Source organism: Chelon labrosus (genome assembly GCF_963514085.1).
Source record: "Chelon labrosus genome assembly, contig: SCAFFOLD_35, whole genome shotgun sequence".
Lineage (NCBI taxonomy): Eukaryota > Metazoa > Chordata > Actinopteri > Mugiliformes > Mugilidae > Chelon > Chelon labrosus.
Window position 1 is genome coordinate 87,095 of NW_028181632.1, and position 14,877 is coordinate 101,971.

The window sequence follows — 14,877 nt, forward strand, 5'->3', positions numbered from 1 at the left end:
AGCTGCTGCTCATGGTAGTAAAGACATGCTACTTAGTAAAGACATGCTAATTGCTAACATTAGTGGCTAATGCTTTACTACCAAGAGCAGCCAGCGTGCTAGCTGCTCATGGTCGTAAAGACATGCTAATTGCTAACATTAGCAGCTAATGCTTGACTGCATGTAAAGACATGCTAATTGCTAACAATTGTGGCTAATGGTAGAATTAGTGGCTCATGTGTGTAAATATACATGTTAAAAATTACTATTTGAGGTGTGCTTTTTCAATACACAACCCCGGCAACAGCCCACTCGGCACTTCAAAAATTTCCGCGGGAATTTTCTAGTTAGTGACTCGAGGCTACGCACGAGACACGACTCCCCATATAGCTCTAAGCTATTTAGTGACTCGAGGCTACGCACGAGACACGACTCCCCATATAGCTCTAAGCTATATGGGGAGTCGTGTCTCGTGGCGAAGCCACGAGACACTATTGTTCTTCTGCGTGTTTCTTCTATATTATTATTCATCTTCCGTACCTTTTTTCGGTCTCTAACTCGCCCCGCAATTTTGGGGCGACACCGACAAAAATTACATCAAAACGTGCGCCTTTATCGGGAATGGTGTGCTATTACTTTTATAAGGAATCCACGAAGTTTTCGCGAATTTATTCGCGAAAAACTGCGAAAATCGTCCCATTGAAATGAATGGGAAACTGCGAAAAAACGAAAAAACTGACACTTTTGAGGGGCATTTTCAAAAGCTAACTCCTCCCGCAAAATTTCACCTAGAGACTTCATTTAAACTTTAAAATGTAGGTAAATTTGTCCTCTATAAAAGTTCTATTCAGATTTTTGATATCTTTTATACTTTTCGATCAATCACTCGTCAATCATCGTGATCAATCATGTGAAATTTCTGAGTTTATAATGGGTGTGTATTGCGTGGAATGTTCGGCGTAGAGTGGGAGACCTCAGAGGCTAGAGTGGTAGAGGCTGTCTGAAATTCACTGAAATTTTTCTCTTTCCACGCTGCTCCTGGGCACATCTTACATCGTAGACATTAGATTTTTTCCACTTTTGTAGAGGAACTTGTCCTGATTCATACAATGTGCTCGCCTAAGACGAGACATTTTCTGAATTTGAATGGCGTGCCCCAGAGTGAGGAGTGTCCCGCTCCAACCGCCAATAAACTCCCATTCAAAATATGAAGCTGATTTTCGAGGAAAGCTGAATCCACCCTCTTCTTATACTCGCCACAGTTTCCACAATATTTACTCCAGAGACACCAAAATTACATCAGTGTGTTCGGGAACTTCTCCTGCCAATCACTGTCTGTTTTTTTTTTCTGATGTGAGCTTTGGTTTTGCCTCAGTGAGCCCAAATGCGAGGACTGTCAGAGGGCAAAAAATCAAAATTTCTTCCTTCTCCTCTCCTGTGTCTGTGAGTAGTCATGGCAACCAGCAGAGTCACCATGGCAGCCTCAGGCCAGGGCCACAGCTGCAGCCATTTTTGTAGTCCTTGGCAGTTAATTTCAGTTTATTTAAGTAAATAACAAAGAAAGAGACAGAGAGAGGGTAAAAGACAGACAGGCAGTAACAGAGAGGTAAAGCAAGACATTTTTTGAGGTGACTGTCACTCTGCTTGCTCTGTGTGTACATCTGAGCTGAATGTTTTCTATTGTGTGTGTGCGTGACTGTGCTAATCTCTACCCTTAGCTCAAAGTAAATTCTACAGTGTTAAATATGCAGTGTCAAAGTACATTGACTCCTTCAGAGTTATTACAACAACAGCTGGAGTAAGATACCGCCCAGTGTTGGTCAAACGTACTCTGGAAAGCTCCGCCCACCCCCCTCGTCTAATGGAAATTTCAGGCCGCCATTTTCTTCGTGCCGAAGGACTGCGGTAAGTGTCTCCTAATTGACTATTAAACGCATTATTTGTCCTTTCAACAGAAGCAGCATTTTAGAATGACTTTATATCACTGTTAACTGTGAACTTTAACTCGTTTTATGTCTTCAAATGCCGAATTTCAGACGGCTAATGTGTAGTGGCCGAGTGAATGTCAAGTCCATGTGCGAGCAGCATTAAGGTAGCTAACGTTAGCTAATTAACATTAACTAGCAAACACTCAAATTATCAAGAGTTATGTTAACTTTGTTAATACAGTGTGGATGTGTGATTGTGTAGTTCTTTGTGACGTTCAAATATTATAGTGGAATAGCGAAGATTGCTAGTGTGGGGAGTTGGCTAAACTAGCTAAAGTTCATGTTAGCTGGACTATCCGTTGCCTTTGCATGAGCGGGTAGACATTAACTCTGGGTACTGAGTAAGCGTTGTCTTTTGTATTTTAAAGTTACCGCAGGTGTTACTGACAGACGTTGTCGTTTTTAATGTGTTGGAGACATTAAATTTAACCCCGAAACCCGCACGTCTCTGTCACGTGACGCTGTTTTGGTCGGTCCTGCACGCGACTTCAAACCCTAGCGGGAGCGTTTCAGAAGCGATTAGCCCACCAGACTTTGTTTACTTGCTCAGATTTTTGTCATTTTCTTTCGTTTATGTGCTTCTAGATCTGCTTCTCCGTGTGTAAATATGCTACGTAGTTAATTAGTTTCTCTTTTGTCTGTTTTTACTACCGGTAGTTTGCGCGGGGTGTTTTATTTTGAAAATCGACCGGATCCTCTCTGCTTTTTCTGTGTCCGGCTTCTGCCCGCTCGAGGTGCCAGAGCCCGTCTACGGAGAGCCTTCCCACTCTCTATTAAGTCCCATTGTAACGAATTGTGGTTGCAGTTCCACCAGATTTCCACTGGGGGCGATCGCCATGAGTGCAACATGAATGGGACTCTATGGAGCTAAACGGCTAAATGTGTCTCTTTCACCCGATTGTCGTTGATAAATCTCAGATTTGATTGTAGGTTTTGCAAGTTCAACATGGGTTACAGGTCAAAAGTTGAATGAACGAGAACTTATGTCCTTTCGTTTTCTTACAGGTTGAGTTGTTGTTGCCCATAACACGCTAGCATTGTGCTAATGAACGCTGATTGGTCAGTGAAGGACTGATTACGACCAGATCCCGCTTGACGGCATCGTGGCATCCGAAGCGGGACCAGAATGTTAAGACGGACTTTTTCGCCCAAGTTTATTTTTTTTCGGCCCGGTCTTTTAAAACAACGAAACAGAAACTCTTCTACCATGATTATTTACCCGTGTCAGCTGTGTTGTCCATGCCTCGAGAGAAAAGAAAGTGCAGAGCGCGAAAGCACCAAAGCAGTGACTGAAGGATTGCCGTAAAGCAGTATCTGGTCGTACGATGTGTATGACGTCATTGACATTTTAAAATACTTTTTAAAGCAAATAAGTGACTCTAAAAAATCTAACACCCAGCAGTGTGTAATTTCTTTGCATCTCCTTTCAAATTCAATATTCAAATTACTGCACAAAAAATTATATCCTGAGAAAAGTGGATTTTGAGGGGTATTGCTCCATAGACCGCCATTCATTCTGCACTCGTCCTGAGAGCGCCCTCATATGGAATCAGAGTGGAACTGCAACAGTTCAGAACCCGGAAGTTCAGTGAGAGTGGAACTTCTCCCCATATTAGACGTTCTCTGGAGGTGCTCTGTGTTGAAGCGGGCTGCCCGCGGTGTCCGTCAAAAATAGATCAGCGGAGGCCCGCTTTGGTGACGCTTCCCGTACCACGGCTGCCGGTGGGTTTTGAAACATTGAATAGCACATGTAATGCGGACGCGCCCGGTGGTTTTTGTATTGTAACGGTAGGATTAAGTAACGTTACTACAGCAATGTAAAGTAAATCCGTATGACAGTTGGGCACCTTCAGGAAGATGACATGATTAAGTTAAATTAAATCTTACTGGTCATTTCTGCAAAATAGCTGATTATTTCCCAGCAGTTTGGTGGCTTGAAACAAACTTTATTATACTCAAAGTGAACGTGATTCACCTCAAAAGGTGGCCTCGCTTCTGGACTGTTCAGTTGAAATGCATGATATTCTTATGTATGTTATGTATATTCTCAAATTTGAGGGAATACAGTGCATATAGTTTTTGTTTATTGTAATAATGAGCACATGAACTTTAACCATGAACTGTGCTGATACTCTCTGCAGGGAATTAAGATTTGCACAAGGAGCTTTAAATGCTAATAGTAATAGTAGCTGTTTAAAATTGATATACTGGAATATTAATATAAAATGATGGAAAATTTTAAGTTCTTGGATTTTGGAATGAATCAATATCTTACAAACGTCTATATGTGTTTTGTGTTACCCTTTCTAACCACACCCTTAACTTTGGATGCATTGCTTAAAGTATAGTTGGTACAAAAACATAAAAAATAATTTTAATTCACATTAAGTGTTTGTTTGAGCCCTACTGTAAAAGGTAATCCAGACTCAGTGAATATTAAGTGAGTAGTGAAATGTTATCATTAGATAAGCAATGGTTTTCTTGTTTACACTAGCTTTTGTTCCTGTGTCCTAGCATTTGCAAAGTTTGGTGTCCCAGCTGTAACAGAAGGTGTGAAAGTTGTCGACAGTTCAGGGACTGAGTTGGATGAAGATGTTTTTCAGGATGTAGTAACGGATCCCTCAACTGGGGTGTTAACCATCAAATATGACTCAGGTTTGTTTCTGTTAAATTTCTATTATGTTATGATGTTTATTAGAAGTGACAGGTTAGGGTTAACAGCAAACTCTATATAATGTGTTCTTATTTCGATTTCTCAATTCATGATTAGAATCTGTTTCCACGGTAGCCTCTCCTGAGCAATCCCAACCATCATCCCTCAATTCCTTGGACTCTGAGGACACAGACATCATTTCCGATAGTCCCTCCAGAAAACGCCAGAGGTTGGACGCAGAAGCTGAGCAAGTAAGTTCTTATAAATAAGTTCTTATGACATTTACGTGGTTGGAAGACATTGTTGATCTCATTATGTCTTGAAGTTTTTTGTTTTTTAGCTCCTGAAAGTTTTTTATTTTATTATAATAAAGTGTACACTTCAAGTACATCAAAGTTATTAAAATCAATTAAATGTATATGCTTGTTTTTATTATTATTATCTTTAACAATAAAATATAAATCAACAAATCCTCTCTGTAATCCTTATAACCTTGTCACTGTCTGGATGGAGCTCTTCAGTGTTTGTTACTTCGGTGCAGCCTTTACCTGAATTAATAAACTGTCTGTAGTCTGCTGATTGTTCCGCCGATATCTTTGAGATTGAATCGGGACATCTTTAGCCATGATATGAATTTATTTCCAGCATTTAAGTGAACTCTGATTTGCAGTGGATATAGTCCTAATGTGCTGAATTGTTTTGTATTGTGTTTCAAGTTGGTGGAATCCGTTCTTACCAACAAACCTGGTGGGGAACGTGTAATAAATGAATACAGGCGAACCAAATCCTTGACTGATGAAACCAGACGAAAAATGGTCAACATACTAGCAGCTGACATGACAGAAAAGAATGGGTAATTTGTTAACAGTCCTTGTGTTCTGCTTAGAGATTAATTTGAAATCGAAATTAAATCCAGTGAATATAACCGCAAACCCCTTTCTCCTTGCAGTACATCCCCACCCAGACAAGTGAAAGAAATGTACGCCAGAGGAATAGTGACCTTATTCCCCTACCTCAGTGACCCATTCTCTAAGAGTGGCTATGTGAGTTGCACACAGTAATGGTTGTAGTAATGTTAAATGCTGTATTGAAAAATTTTGAATCCTATCGGAGCCTGTTGTTTTCACTTTTAAATGTTATTAATGAATGTCTTTTTTTTTTGTTATCCTTTCATCCTCCAAGGAGCACTATTATGATGGTGAGAGTGGAACTGGGTACTTGGCCTGGAGGATTAAAACTATTCAGAGAGGCACAGCTAAAGACAGGCGATCGTCGTTTGGAGGTAATACTGGAAAAATGTATGGAACAAAACAGTCGCAAGATCAGTTATTGCATTTGTTGCACATAATGTTTAAAATAATACAATATTTTTCTTGAAGTCTAACTACACCCTTCAATTCCTCTGACTTTGTCTACAGGCTGGCATGGCAAATTTTAGGGTGATTCAAAACAGTAGACATTTTGAGCCACTTTCAATGCACAAAATAATAGTAATAATCATAAGTTGTGAAGAAAAAAATGTCAATATTAACACCAGCACTGATATGTTTCATCACAGTACAGTCAGTAATTAAGTTTATACTTTTGGTATAAAGAGTAAAGAGTACCTCTTTAAAAGTTTGCCAGGTTTCTAAAACTGTTTTTGATATCAGTATTTATAATACTGTATTTTCCCATGTTATGTAGAATCAGCCAAAGGATCATCTGGTGAAGCCATGTCTGGAGGACCAACTGTCAGACGAGAGTCCGAGTTCGATCCAGAGACTGCCCTGACTGAAGATGAGTGCAACGAAGCAATCTCATTGATGAAACATTCAGCTGATGAGGACACTGTCAAGAAGAAAATGAAACTGACGTTTGTGTATCGCCGCAACATGGTCCTTGACCCCCAGCAGTCGAGCAACATACTGTCTGACTTTCCACGTTTTAAAGACGTCAAAGGCTTGGTAATTATCTATCATTATTTTGAAAACATTATGACAGTTGAATAGTTTTTATAAGACGGTAGACAGGCGTTGTAGTAATACCCCAATAACTATCACCCGTTAACTTTGGTTGCCTGAAATTGAAATTGTCACCCATCACCACCCCACCCCAGGTTGAACAGGATTTCATTCTGATGTTTGGAGAGGATACCTCAAGCAAGCTTCTGGAGAGGTGGCCGGTCATGTTCAAGAAAAAGATCATCCAACAATGCAGAAAGCTTCTATCCACAAGTGAGCTTGAAGAACTCTTGCTGGCAGCTGATCCTCCTGAGGATGGCACTGAAGTTGATGTTGACTTTGGTAAGATAATTGTTCGTGTTCTTCTTCTGCTGCTCTCATATACTTGGAATATATAATTATCATATCTAAACATTTACATATCTGGATGTGTGATAAATGTAAGAGGACATTATGTACGCAGTATATTGAACAAAACTTCAAAAGCACTGAAGTGTTTGTCCCATGGTTTGATTTGGATAACTTCTTGTGATGATATAAAACTGCTATCTTTCCGTTATTGTTTTTTTTTTTTTTTATTTAAATGCTACTGCCATTGCAGAGCCACTGAATTTTGTTGACAGCCCGCATAACTGAAGTGTGTTGAGATTGAACACACGATTGTTGTTACAGGTTGGGACAGTGACCTTTCGTCGGTTTTATTGCTGCTACACCTGATTCCACCCTCTGCTCAGGGTCGGAAGAGACCAGGAAAGGTTTCGGCATCCCAAGCAGAGAAGCATCTTGTGGTCTTCAAGAAGGTTTGTGTTTTTGGAGGTTATTGAGGGACAAATCTTATATAATTGCCTAATAGTTGTAGAATATGGTCATGCACAATAAGGCATTAATAAAGTGCTTTGTAATGAGTACTGACAGCCAATATGATGCTAACGTGTATTCTAAGCAACTAGTTGGTGGTGAATATGTCTCACTTAAAGTATTATTATTTAGTTTTTCTGTTCTTTTTGTTTTGGTTTTATGTATTACAGTTGTCCAATTGTAATCATATCTTCATGTGTTTGTCTTCGCAGAGTGGAACAAACATTCAAGAGCATCTCGATGCCATCACCACCAGAGCTCAACCCTATCTCCTGGCTGTTGGAGTTAAGAAGAATGCAATCCATCAGTTCTTCATCATTCTTGACAAGAATGCCATACCTTGCAGGTCAACCTCTTCTCTTGGTGCCTTTGATGAACTGTTTAAGGCTCATTTTGTGTTTGGCACATCATACAACAGCATGCTCCACAACATGTACACTTTTATCCAAACCACAGTGTACAACATTGATGTCGGCAAGGTCAAGGAAAGTCCTCGTGTCTCTGAAGTTAGGGCGAGGTTGCTTCATTAGTGCTTGAAGTTTCTCCTCTATCATGCAGTGTTTTGTTTGTCAGGCTGAGTTAACAAGTTCAAATATGCTTGTTAGGCATTTACGATTAGTTCATGGTTACTTACCTGGAAAAAATCTCAGGCTTAAATGTGCCCAGACTGGATGTGGATGTGTGTTTGGTACATTTTCTGGTTTTAGGAAACATTTAAACACCAAACACACTGAGTATATTGACCAGGAGGTTGACACTGATGTTAATTTGAGCACAGGAGAGGTGGTGACAGCTAATGTAGATGAGACAGCCACAACATCGCTGACGGGTAACAAAGATGAGGTAACCACAACATCTGAACTGTTGAGAAACTCCAATAGGAGCACTCTAGATATGTGTGCTTCTGCTGTTGCACAACTCAAGGCAGCCGGATTAAGTCAATCTGCTGTAAATAGTTTTGTTTCCTCTATGGAAGAAGTGTGTTCTGAGATTCATAGTCAAGCTAAAGATGCAGCTTTACAGTGCTTATCTCCACAGGAAACAGAGGTCAGGCTGCATCCTGACAGGGTTCTAAAGATGTTGAACATAAATGAGCTGCGTTACTTCAGACCATTTGATGTACAATTGAAGTATGGAACGACAGATTCTTCTTTCTATGTTGTTCCATATTGTCATTTTATGCAGACTTAAGGTCAATGTTTTAAATGTAGATTTGTATTCTACATGAGATGTTTTGATGAGATGATATTTCAGCCTGACATAGTTGAGAGCTGCTAATAAAGTTCTTAAATGCATTATTTTGTGGAAACTTGTGATTTTTACTCACTTAATGGTGTTGCATGTAAGTTGACACTACAAAAGTGTAAAATTAACACTGCTAAGATTTATTTTCAGAAATGGTGTCAAATTTCATTCACACTATACAGTGTTAGAATTTTACTCTATAAGAGCTTGTTTTTCACTGCAAGAGAGTAAATTATCAACACAGTAGTGTGTAATATCAACACTTATTAGAGTGTTAATCTGTACTGGAATGGAACTCAATCAGAATTGATTTGACACCATAGAAGAGTGAATTATCAACTCTACCAAGAATAATATTTACACTCTTCAGTGTTATTTAACCTTTGGTGTAAAATTTCAATAACACTATTCAGTGTAAGCGAGTGTTAAATTTTTACTCTATTTAGAGTTAATTTAACTCTAAATTCTAAACACTATGGTAAGAGTTAATTTAACACTAATTCCGAGTTGGACCAAATACACTCGGAAATGGTGTTAAATTTAACTCTTTAAGTGTTACTTTAACACTGCAAAATTTACTGTGTAGTTTAGTGCGTCAGCGGCGCGCGTTAGCGTGGCAAATGGTAATGCCAACATTAGTATTGGTAATGCTAACATCTTTTTCCTTTTCTTTTTTTAATAACCCCGGCAGCAGCCCTCGAGTCACTCTCAAAATTTCCTGCGGGAATTTTCTAGTTAGTGCCGAGTGCCTATGACCCGAGGCACTACTCCCAGAGCTAGCAAGCTCTGGGAGTAGTGCCTCGTGCCATAGGCACGAGGCACTATTAATCTTCTGCGTGTTTCTTTGCAGTTTTATTATTATTATTCATTTTCCGCCCTTTTTCGCCGATTAATGCGGCCCGAACCGGCGAGAGGACCCCAACACATGATATATCAAAACGTGTGTTTTGATCCCGAATCCCGTGCTATTACTTTTATAAGGGATTGACGAGTTTTTCGCGAATTTATTCGCGAAAAACCGCAGAAAATTTCCCATTGAAATGAATGGAGAAGCCCGAAAAAAAAAATAAATCAACAGACATTTTCAACAATCAACTGCTCTGGCATACTTTCACCGAGAGACTCCATTTAAATTTTAAAACGTAGGTACTCTTGCCTTCTCTTCAGCGATTCACTTCACTTATCGACTCCTTTTACCGTTTTTAAACTATGAAGCCTCAGAGTTGTGTAGGTTTTTACTCAAATTTCAGGGTTTATAATGGGTGTGTATTGCGCGGAATGTTTGTGCCAGAGTGGATGACATCATCAGCTAGAGTGAGGAGGAGAGAAGAAAATTAGGCAAAAAATAAAACAGAAACTGCTCCCGTGGCCACAAATTTCACACCTCAGATATAATTTATACATAGAAACGTAGGAAAATGTGTCTTCTCGCTCAAATTCGTCTGCTAAAGCTGTAAAGTCTTATAGTTTTGGCGTGAGACGCAAAGATGCGCCAGCAACTCCCATCCACAGCTTCATAGACTGCCATGTTAAATTTCTGGAGCAAAGCAGAAGCAATCCTTTCTTTGAATCGCTCTTTATAGCTCACATTTCTTCATTTTGCCCAAAAACTGCATATCTAGACGTTCAGGAAAGACTCAAGATGCCCAAAGTGAAGTCGGTTCAATGATTGGAAACACGGTTTGGCCACAAGGCCTTCCTGTTCGAGGAGGTTCGTTTCAGCATTTTCTCTCCCTCTAGCCATCTTCTAACTGAAATTCAAACTGGTAACCGTGACAACAAGGCCCCAACGGGCATACACACGCTCACACGCAGCAGAAGAGGAGGGTCTCCACAGAAAGAGGCGGGAAACTTCCAACTGACATAAGTAACTGGTATGTGGGGCAGCCATTTTGGCTTTTGGCACCTAAGTTGAACAATGACAGGTGTCTGTCTGTCATTGGCTAGCGCGTCATGTTAATTGCTAACATTAGCGGCTAATGCTACTTTTTAGTGGCAAGAAATTGGTGGTAGCATTAGTGGCAGCATTAGCATGTTAGCGAATAGCATATTAGCAATTAGCATGTTAGCAATTAGCATGTATTTAATTTTTAGTGGCTTAAAAGACATGCTAACACTAAACCAATGTTAAAATTAGTGGCTAGCGGGTCATGTTAATTGCTACCATTAGCGGCTAATGCTAATTTTTAGTGGTAGAAATTGGTGGTAGCATTAGTGGCACCATTAGCATGTTAGCGAATAGCTAGCCACTAATTTCTTGCCACTAAAAATTAAAGACATGCATTAACCTAATGCTAACATTAGGCAGCCATTTTAGTAGTTCTTCGTGTAAAATGACAGACAGAGAAAGCAGAGCAGCTAGCGCGTCAGCGCTAGCCACTATTTAAGCTCCCAGTGGAAAACAGGATCTGCCAAAACATTAAAACCCCCCAAACCATCCCTGTCTCCCTTGGTGCTGTCACACATCTGCTGGGCCTCTTAGCTATAGCTCTTCTCATTGACTGAATGACAACTTCTCAGTCATGTTTGACCTTTTCCTTTATTTTAAACACAAATTATATCTGGCTGCTTTGCTGAAACTCCTGACACAACATCCCTGACCCGTTTCCTTCATCTTATTAGGTCAGTGAATAGCTAAACTGCTAACAGACGCTAACGACTAGCCGTCCAGCATAGCGCATGTATGTTAGCGAGCTAGCGGAGCTAACGGAGCTAGCTAGCCGCTACCTTAACGCCGCGGACTCAACCGCGGAGTTAGCCTCGAGCTAACCGCTAGCTAACCGCTAGCTAACCGGGATTTAACCGCGGACCCGCGGGAGTTAAACACGAATTAGCCGCGGCAGTTAGCCGTGAGCTAACGCGGAGGCTAGTGGGGTTAGCCGCCGGCTAATTCGCCGCGTTGCTCGCGGGAGCTTATCACAGTAATAATGTTGAAGTTTTACAATTTAAAGGGAAGATATTTTTAAATGAAACTGTGTCAAACTGAAAAATATATTATTCCACCACATAAAGTAGGAAACATTTATGGCTTGCAACAACATTAATGACAGTATATATATATAATTGGAGTAATTTAATATATGATGTTTTTAATTAAATAAATAATGAGCTGTTGGACACTCATAAGAGTTATATTAAGTATGTTACATAACATTATTTGACAGGTCTATTTGTCTGCATATAGTATTCCTCCAGCTGATCCAGACAGACTGCAGTGATGTCCAACGTGAGACAAAGAGCTGGACTCACAGGACAATTTGAAGGTCTTCACTTCATCGCTGATTCCTTGTTACAGCCTGGATGTGTTAAGTTTAATATTGATGTTTTTCTAACTGTAAGACTGTGCCGTAAACTGTTCAACTATTGCTCAGGCAGGAGTAATGAGTTTTATTGTTAAAATTATTATGATTAACGATCAATTATTACGATTTGCTCGTTCTTTGTCTGGGGATCCTAGTGAGGACAGCCCTCTTAAAGGTGGGGGTGTGACGATCCGTCCCGCTCTCTTCCTTATTTGATGCTGGCTTTCAGGTGGAGCTGGGAGGGGTCTGCTGCCTGTACCTGCCCTTCAGTTTGTAGAAGGCGAAGCATAAGGGACGACCCTTATCAGTGTCTCTCTGTCTCTCAGCCAGACCTACTGCATCCTCCTCATCCTGTTTGGTTTGTTGTACCCTGCATGACATCAAACTCACACCCATCCTGTCAGTAGGAACCAGGCCTTAAATGACTATTTGAGTTGTGCTTTTTGTTATAGCTGCTGCTCATGGTAGTAAAGACATGCTACTTAGTAAAGACATGCTAATTGCTAACATTAGTGGCTAATGCTTTACTACCAAGAGCAGCCAGCGTGCTAGCTGCTCATGGTCGTAAAGACATGCTAATTGCTAACATTAGCAGCTAATGCTTGACTGCATGTAAAGACATGCTAATTGCTAACAATTGTGGCTAATGGTAGAATTAGTGGCTCATGTGTGTAAATATACATGTTAAAAATTACTATTTGAGGTGTGCTTTTTCAATACACAACCCCGGCAACAGCCCACTCGGCACTTCAAAAATTTCCGCGGGAATTTTCTAGTTTTTACTTATTATTCATTTTCCGCCCTTTTTCGCCGATTAATGCGGCCCGAACCGGCGAGAGGACCCCAACACATGATATATCAAAACGTGTGTTTTGATCCCGAATTCCGTGCTATTACTTTTATAAGGGATTCGTGAGTTTTTCGCGAATTTATTCGCGAAAAACCGCGATAAATTTCCCATTGAAATGAATGGAGAAGCCCGAAAAAATAAATAAATCAACAGACATTTTCAACAATGAACTGCTCTGGCATACTTTAACCGAGAGACTTCATTTGAACTTTAAAACGTAGGTACTCTTGCCTTCTCTTCAGAGATTCACTTCACTTATCGACAACTTTTACCGTTTTTAAACTATGAAGCCTCAGAGTTGTGTAGGTTTTTACTCAAATTTCAGGGTTTATAATGGGTGTGTATTGCGCGGAATGTTTGTGCTAGAGTGGATGACATCATCAGCTAGAGTGAGGAGGAGAGAAGAAAATTAGTCAAAAAACTGTACAGAAACTGCTCCCGTGGACACAAATTTCACACGACAGACATAATTTATACATAGAAACGTAGGAAAATTTGTCTTCTCACTCAAATTCGTCTGCTAAAGCTGTAAGTCTTATAGTTTTGGCGTCAGACACAAAGATGCGCCAGCAACACCCATCCACAGCTCCATAGACTGCCATGTTAAAAAGGCAGGGAAATTTCTGGAGGAAAGCAGACGTAACCTTTCTTTGAATCGCTTTAAATAGGTCACATTTCTTCATTTTACCCACAAATTGCATATGTAGACGTTCAGGAAAGCCTCAAGATGCCCAAAGTTAAGTCGGTTCAATGATTGGAAATACGGTTTGGCCACAAGTCCTTCCTGTTCGAGGCGTTTTTTCAGCATTTTCTCTCTCTCTCCCCGTCTTCCAACTGACATTCTAACAGCAGCAGTTGACCCTGGTAGCCATGACAACCAGACCCCAACCAGCTTACACACGTTCACACACACAGCTGCTGGGGACGAGAGGCGGGAAAAGAGCTCTCAGTGGAAAACATGATCTGCCAAAACATTAAAACCCCCCAAACCATTACTGCAGTACTGTAGGGGGCCAGAACCTGACATTATGACCCCCCCACTCCAACCCCCCCCACCCCCCCTCCCACTATAGCATTACAGACACAGACTGCCAAAACATTATGACCCCTCAACCCATTACAGGACTATAGTAGGGTGGCAGAATCTGACACTATGACCCCCCCCCCCCCCACTCCATTTAACCATTACAGTAAGAAACTGCCAAAACATTATGACCACTTAAGCCATTACAGGACTATAGTTGGGCTGCAGAATATGACACTATGACCCCCCTCCACTCCATTTAAGCATTACAGTAATAGACTGCCAAAACATTATGACCCCCTAAACCCATTACAGGACTATAGTAGGGAGCCAGAACCTGACACTATGACCCCCCCACTCCAACCCCCCCACCTCCCCTCCCACTATAGCATTACAGACACAGACTGACAAAACATTGGGGACTCTCAGACTGTTACAATGGGGAGACTAAACCGCGGAGTTAGCCTCGAGCTAACCGCGAGCTAGCCTCGAGCTAACCGCAAGCTAACCGGGACTTAACCGCGAGCTAACCGGGATTTAACCGCGGACCCGCGGGAGTTAGCCGCGAGCTAACGTGGAGGCTAGTGGGGTTAGCCACTAAAACTGTGTCAAACTCAAAAATATATTATTCCATCACATAAAGTAGGAAACGTTTATGGCTTGTAACAACATTAATGACAGTATATATATATAGTTGGAGTAATTTAATATAATATGATGTTTTTAATTAAATAAATAATGAGCTGTTGAACACTCATAAGAGTTATATTCAGTATGTTACATAACATTATTTGACATGTCTATTTGTCTGCGTATAGTTTTCCTCCAGCTGATCCAGACAGACTGCAGTGACGTACAACATAAGACATTGATGCTGGCTTTCAGGTGGAGCTGGGAGGGGTCTGCTGCCTGTACCTGCCCTTCAGTTTGTAGAAGGGCATAAAGGACGACCCTTCTCATGGTAGTAAAGACATGCTACTTAGTAAAGACATGCTAATTGCTAACATTAGTGGCTAATGCTTTACTACCAAGAGC

At 40.7% G+C, this 14,877-nt stretch overlaps 1 protein-coding gene across 3 annotated transcripts; it reads left to right on the forward strand.

Moving 5' to 3' along the window:
- The first annotated feature begins 1,818 nt into the window (after positions 1-1,818).
- On the forward strand, positions 1,819-9,249 carry LOC311509847 (uncharacterized protein). Of its 3 annotated transcripts, XM_084575285.1 has the most exons (7): positions 1,819-2,701; positions 3,597-4,622; positions 4,738-4,871; positions 5,337-6,566; positions 6,719-6,905; positions 7,236-7,363; positions 7,634-9,249. In XM_084575285.1, the coding sequence occupies exons 4-7, from the start codon at positions 6,336-6,338 to the stop codon at positions 7,949-7,951; spliced, it is 864 nt and encodes a 287-aa protein (XP_084431411.1). In that variant the 5' UTR covers positions 1,819-2,701; positions 3,597-4,622; positions 4,738-4,871; positions 5,337-6,335; the 3' UTR covers positions 7,952-9,249. The 3 variants fall into 3 exon arrangements, with proteins under 3 accessions (XP_084431411.1, XP_084431409.1, XP_084431410.1); XM_084575283.1 differs by lacking the exons at positions 1,819-2,701; positions 3,597-4,622 and having other exon boundaries at positions 4,673-4,871; XM_084575284.1 differs by lacking the exons at positions 1,819-2,701; positions 3,597-4,622; positions 4,738-4,871 and having other exon boundaries at positions 5,098-6,566.
- The last annotated feature ends 5,628 nt before the right edge of the window (positions 9,250-14,877 follow it).

Excerpts from the sequence above, each read along its gene's own strand:
- LOC311509847 (XM_084575285.1), top strand. The coding sequence starts at position 6,336 with ATGTCTGGAGGACCAACTGTCAGACGAGAGTCCGAGTTCGATCCAGAG. Across the intron at positions 6,906-7,235 it reads TGAAGTTGATGTTGACTTTG|GTTGGGACAGTGACCTTTCG; the intron begins GTAAGATAATTG and ends TTGTTGTTACAG. Across the intron at positions 7,364-7,633 it reads ATCTTGTGGTCTTCAAGAAG|AGTGGAACAAACATTCAAGA; the intron begins GTTTGTGTTTTT and ends TTGTCTTCGCAG.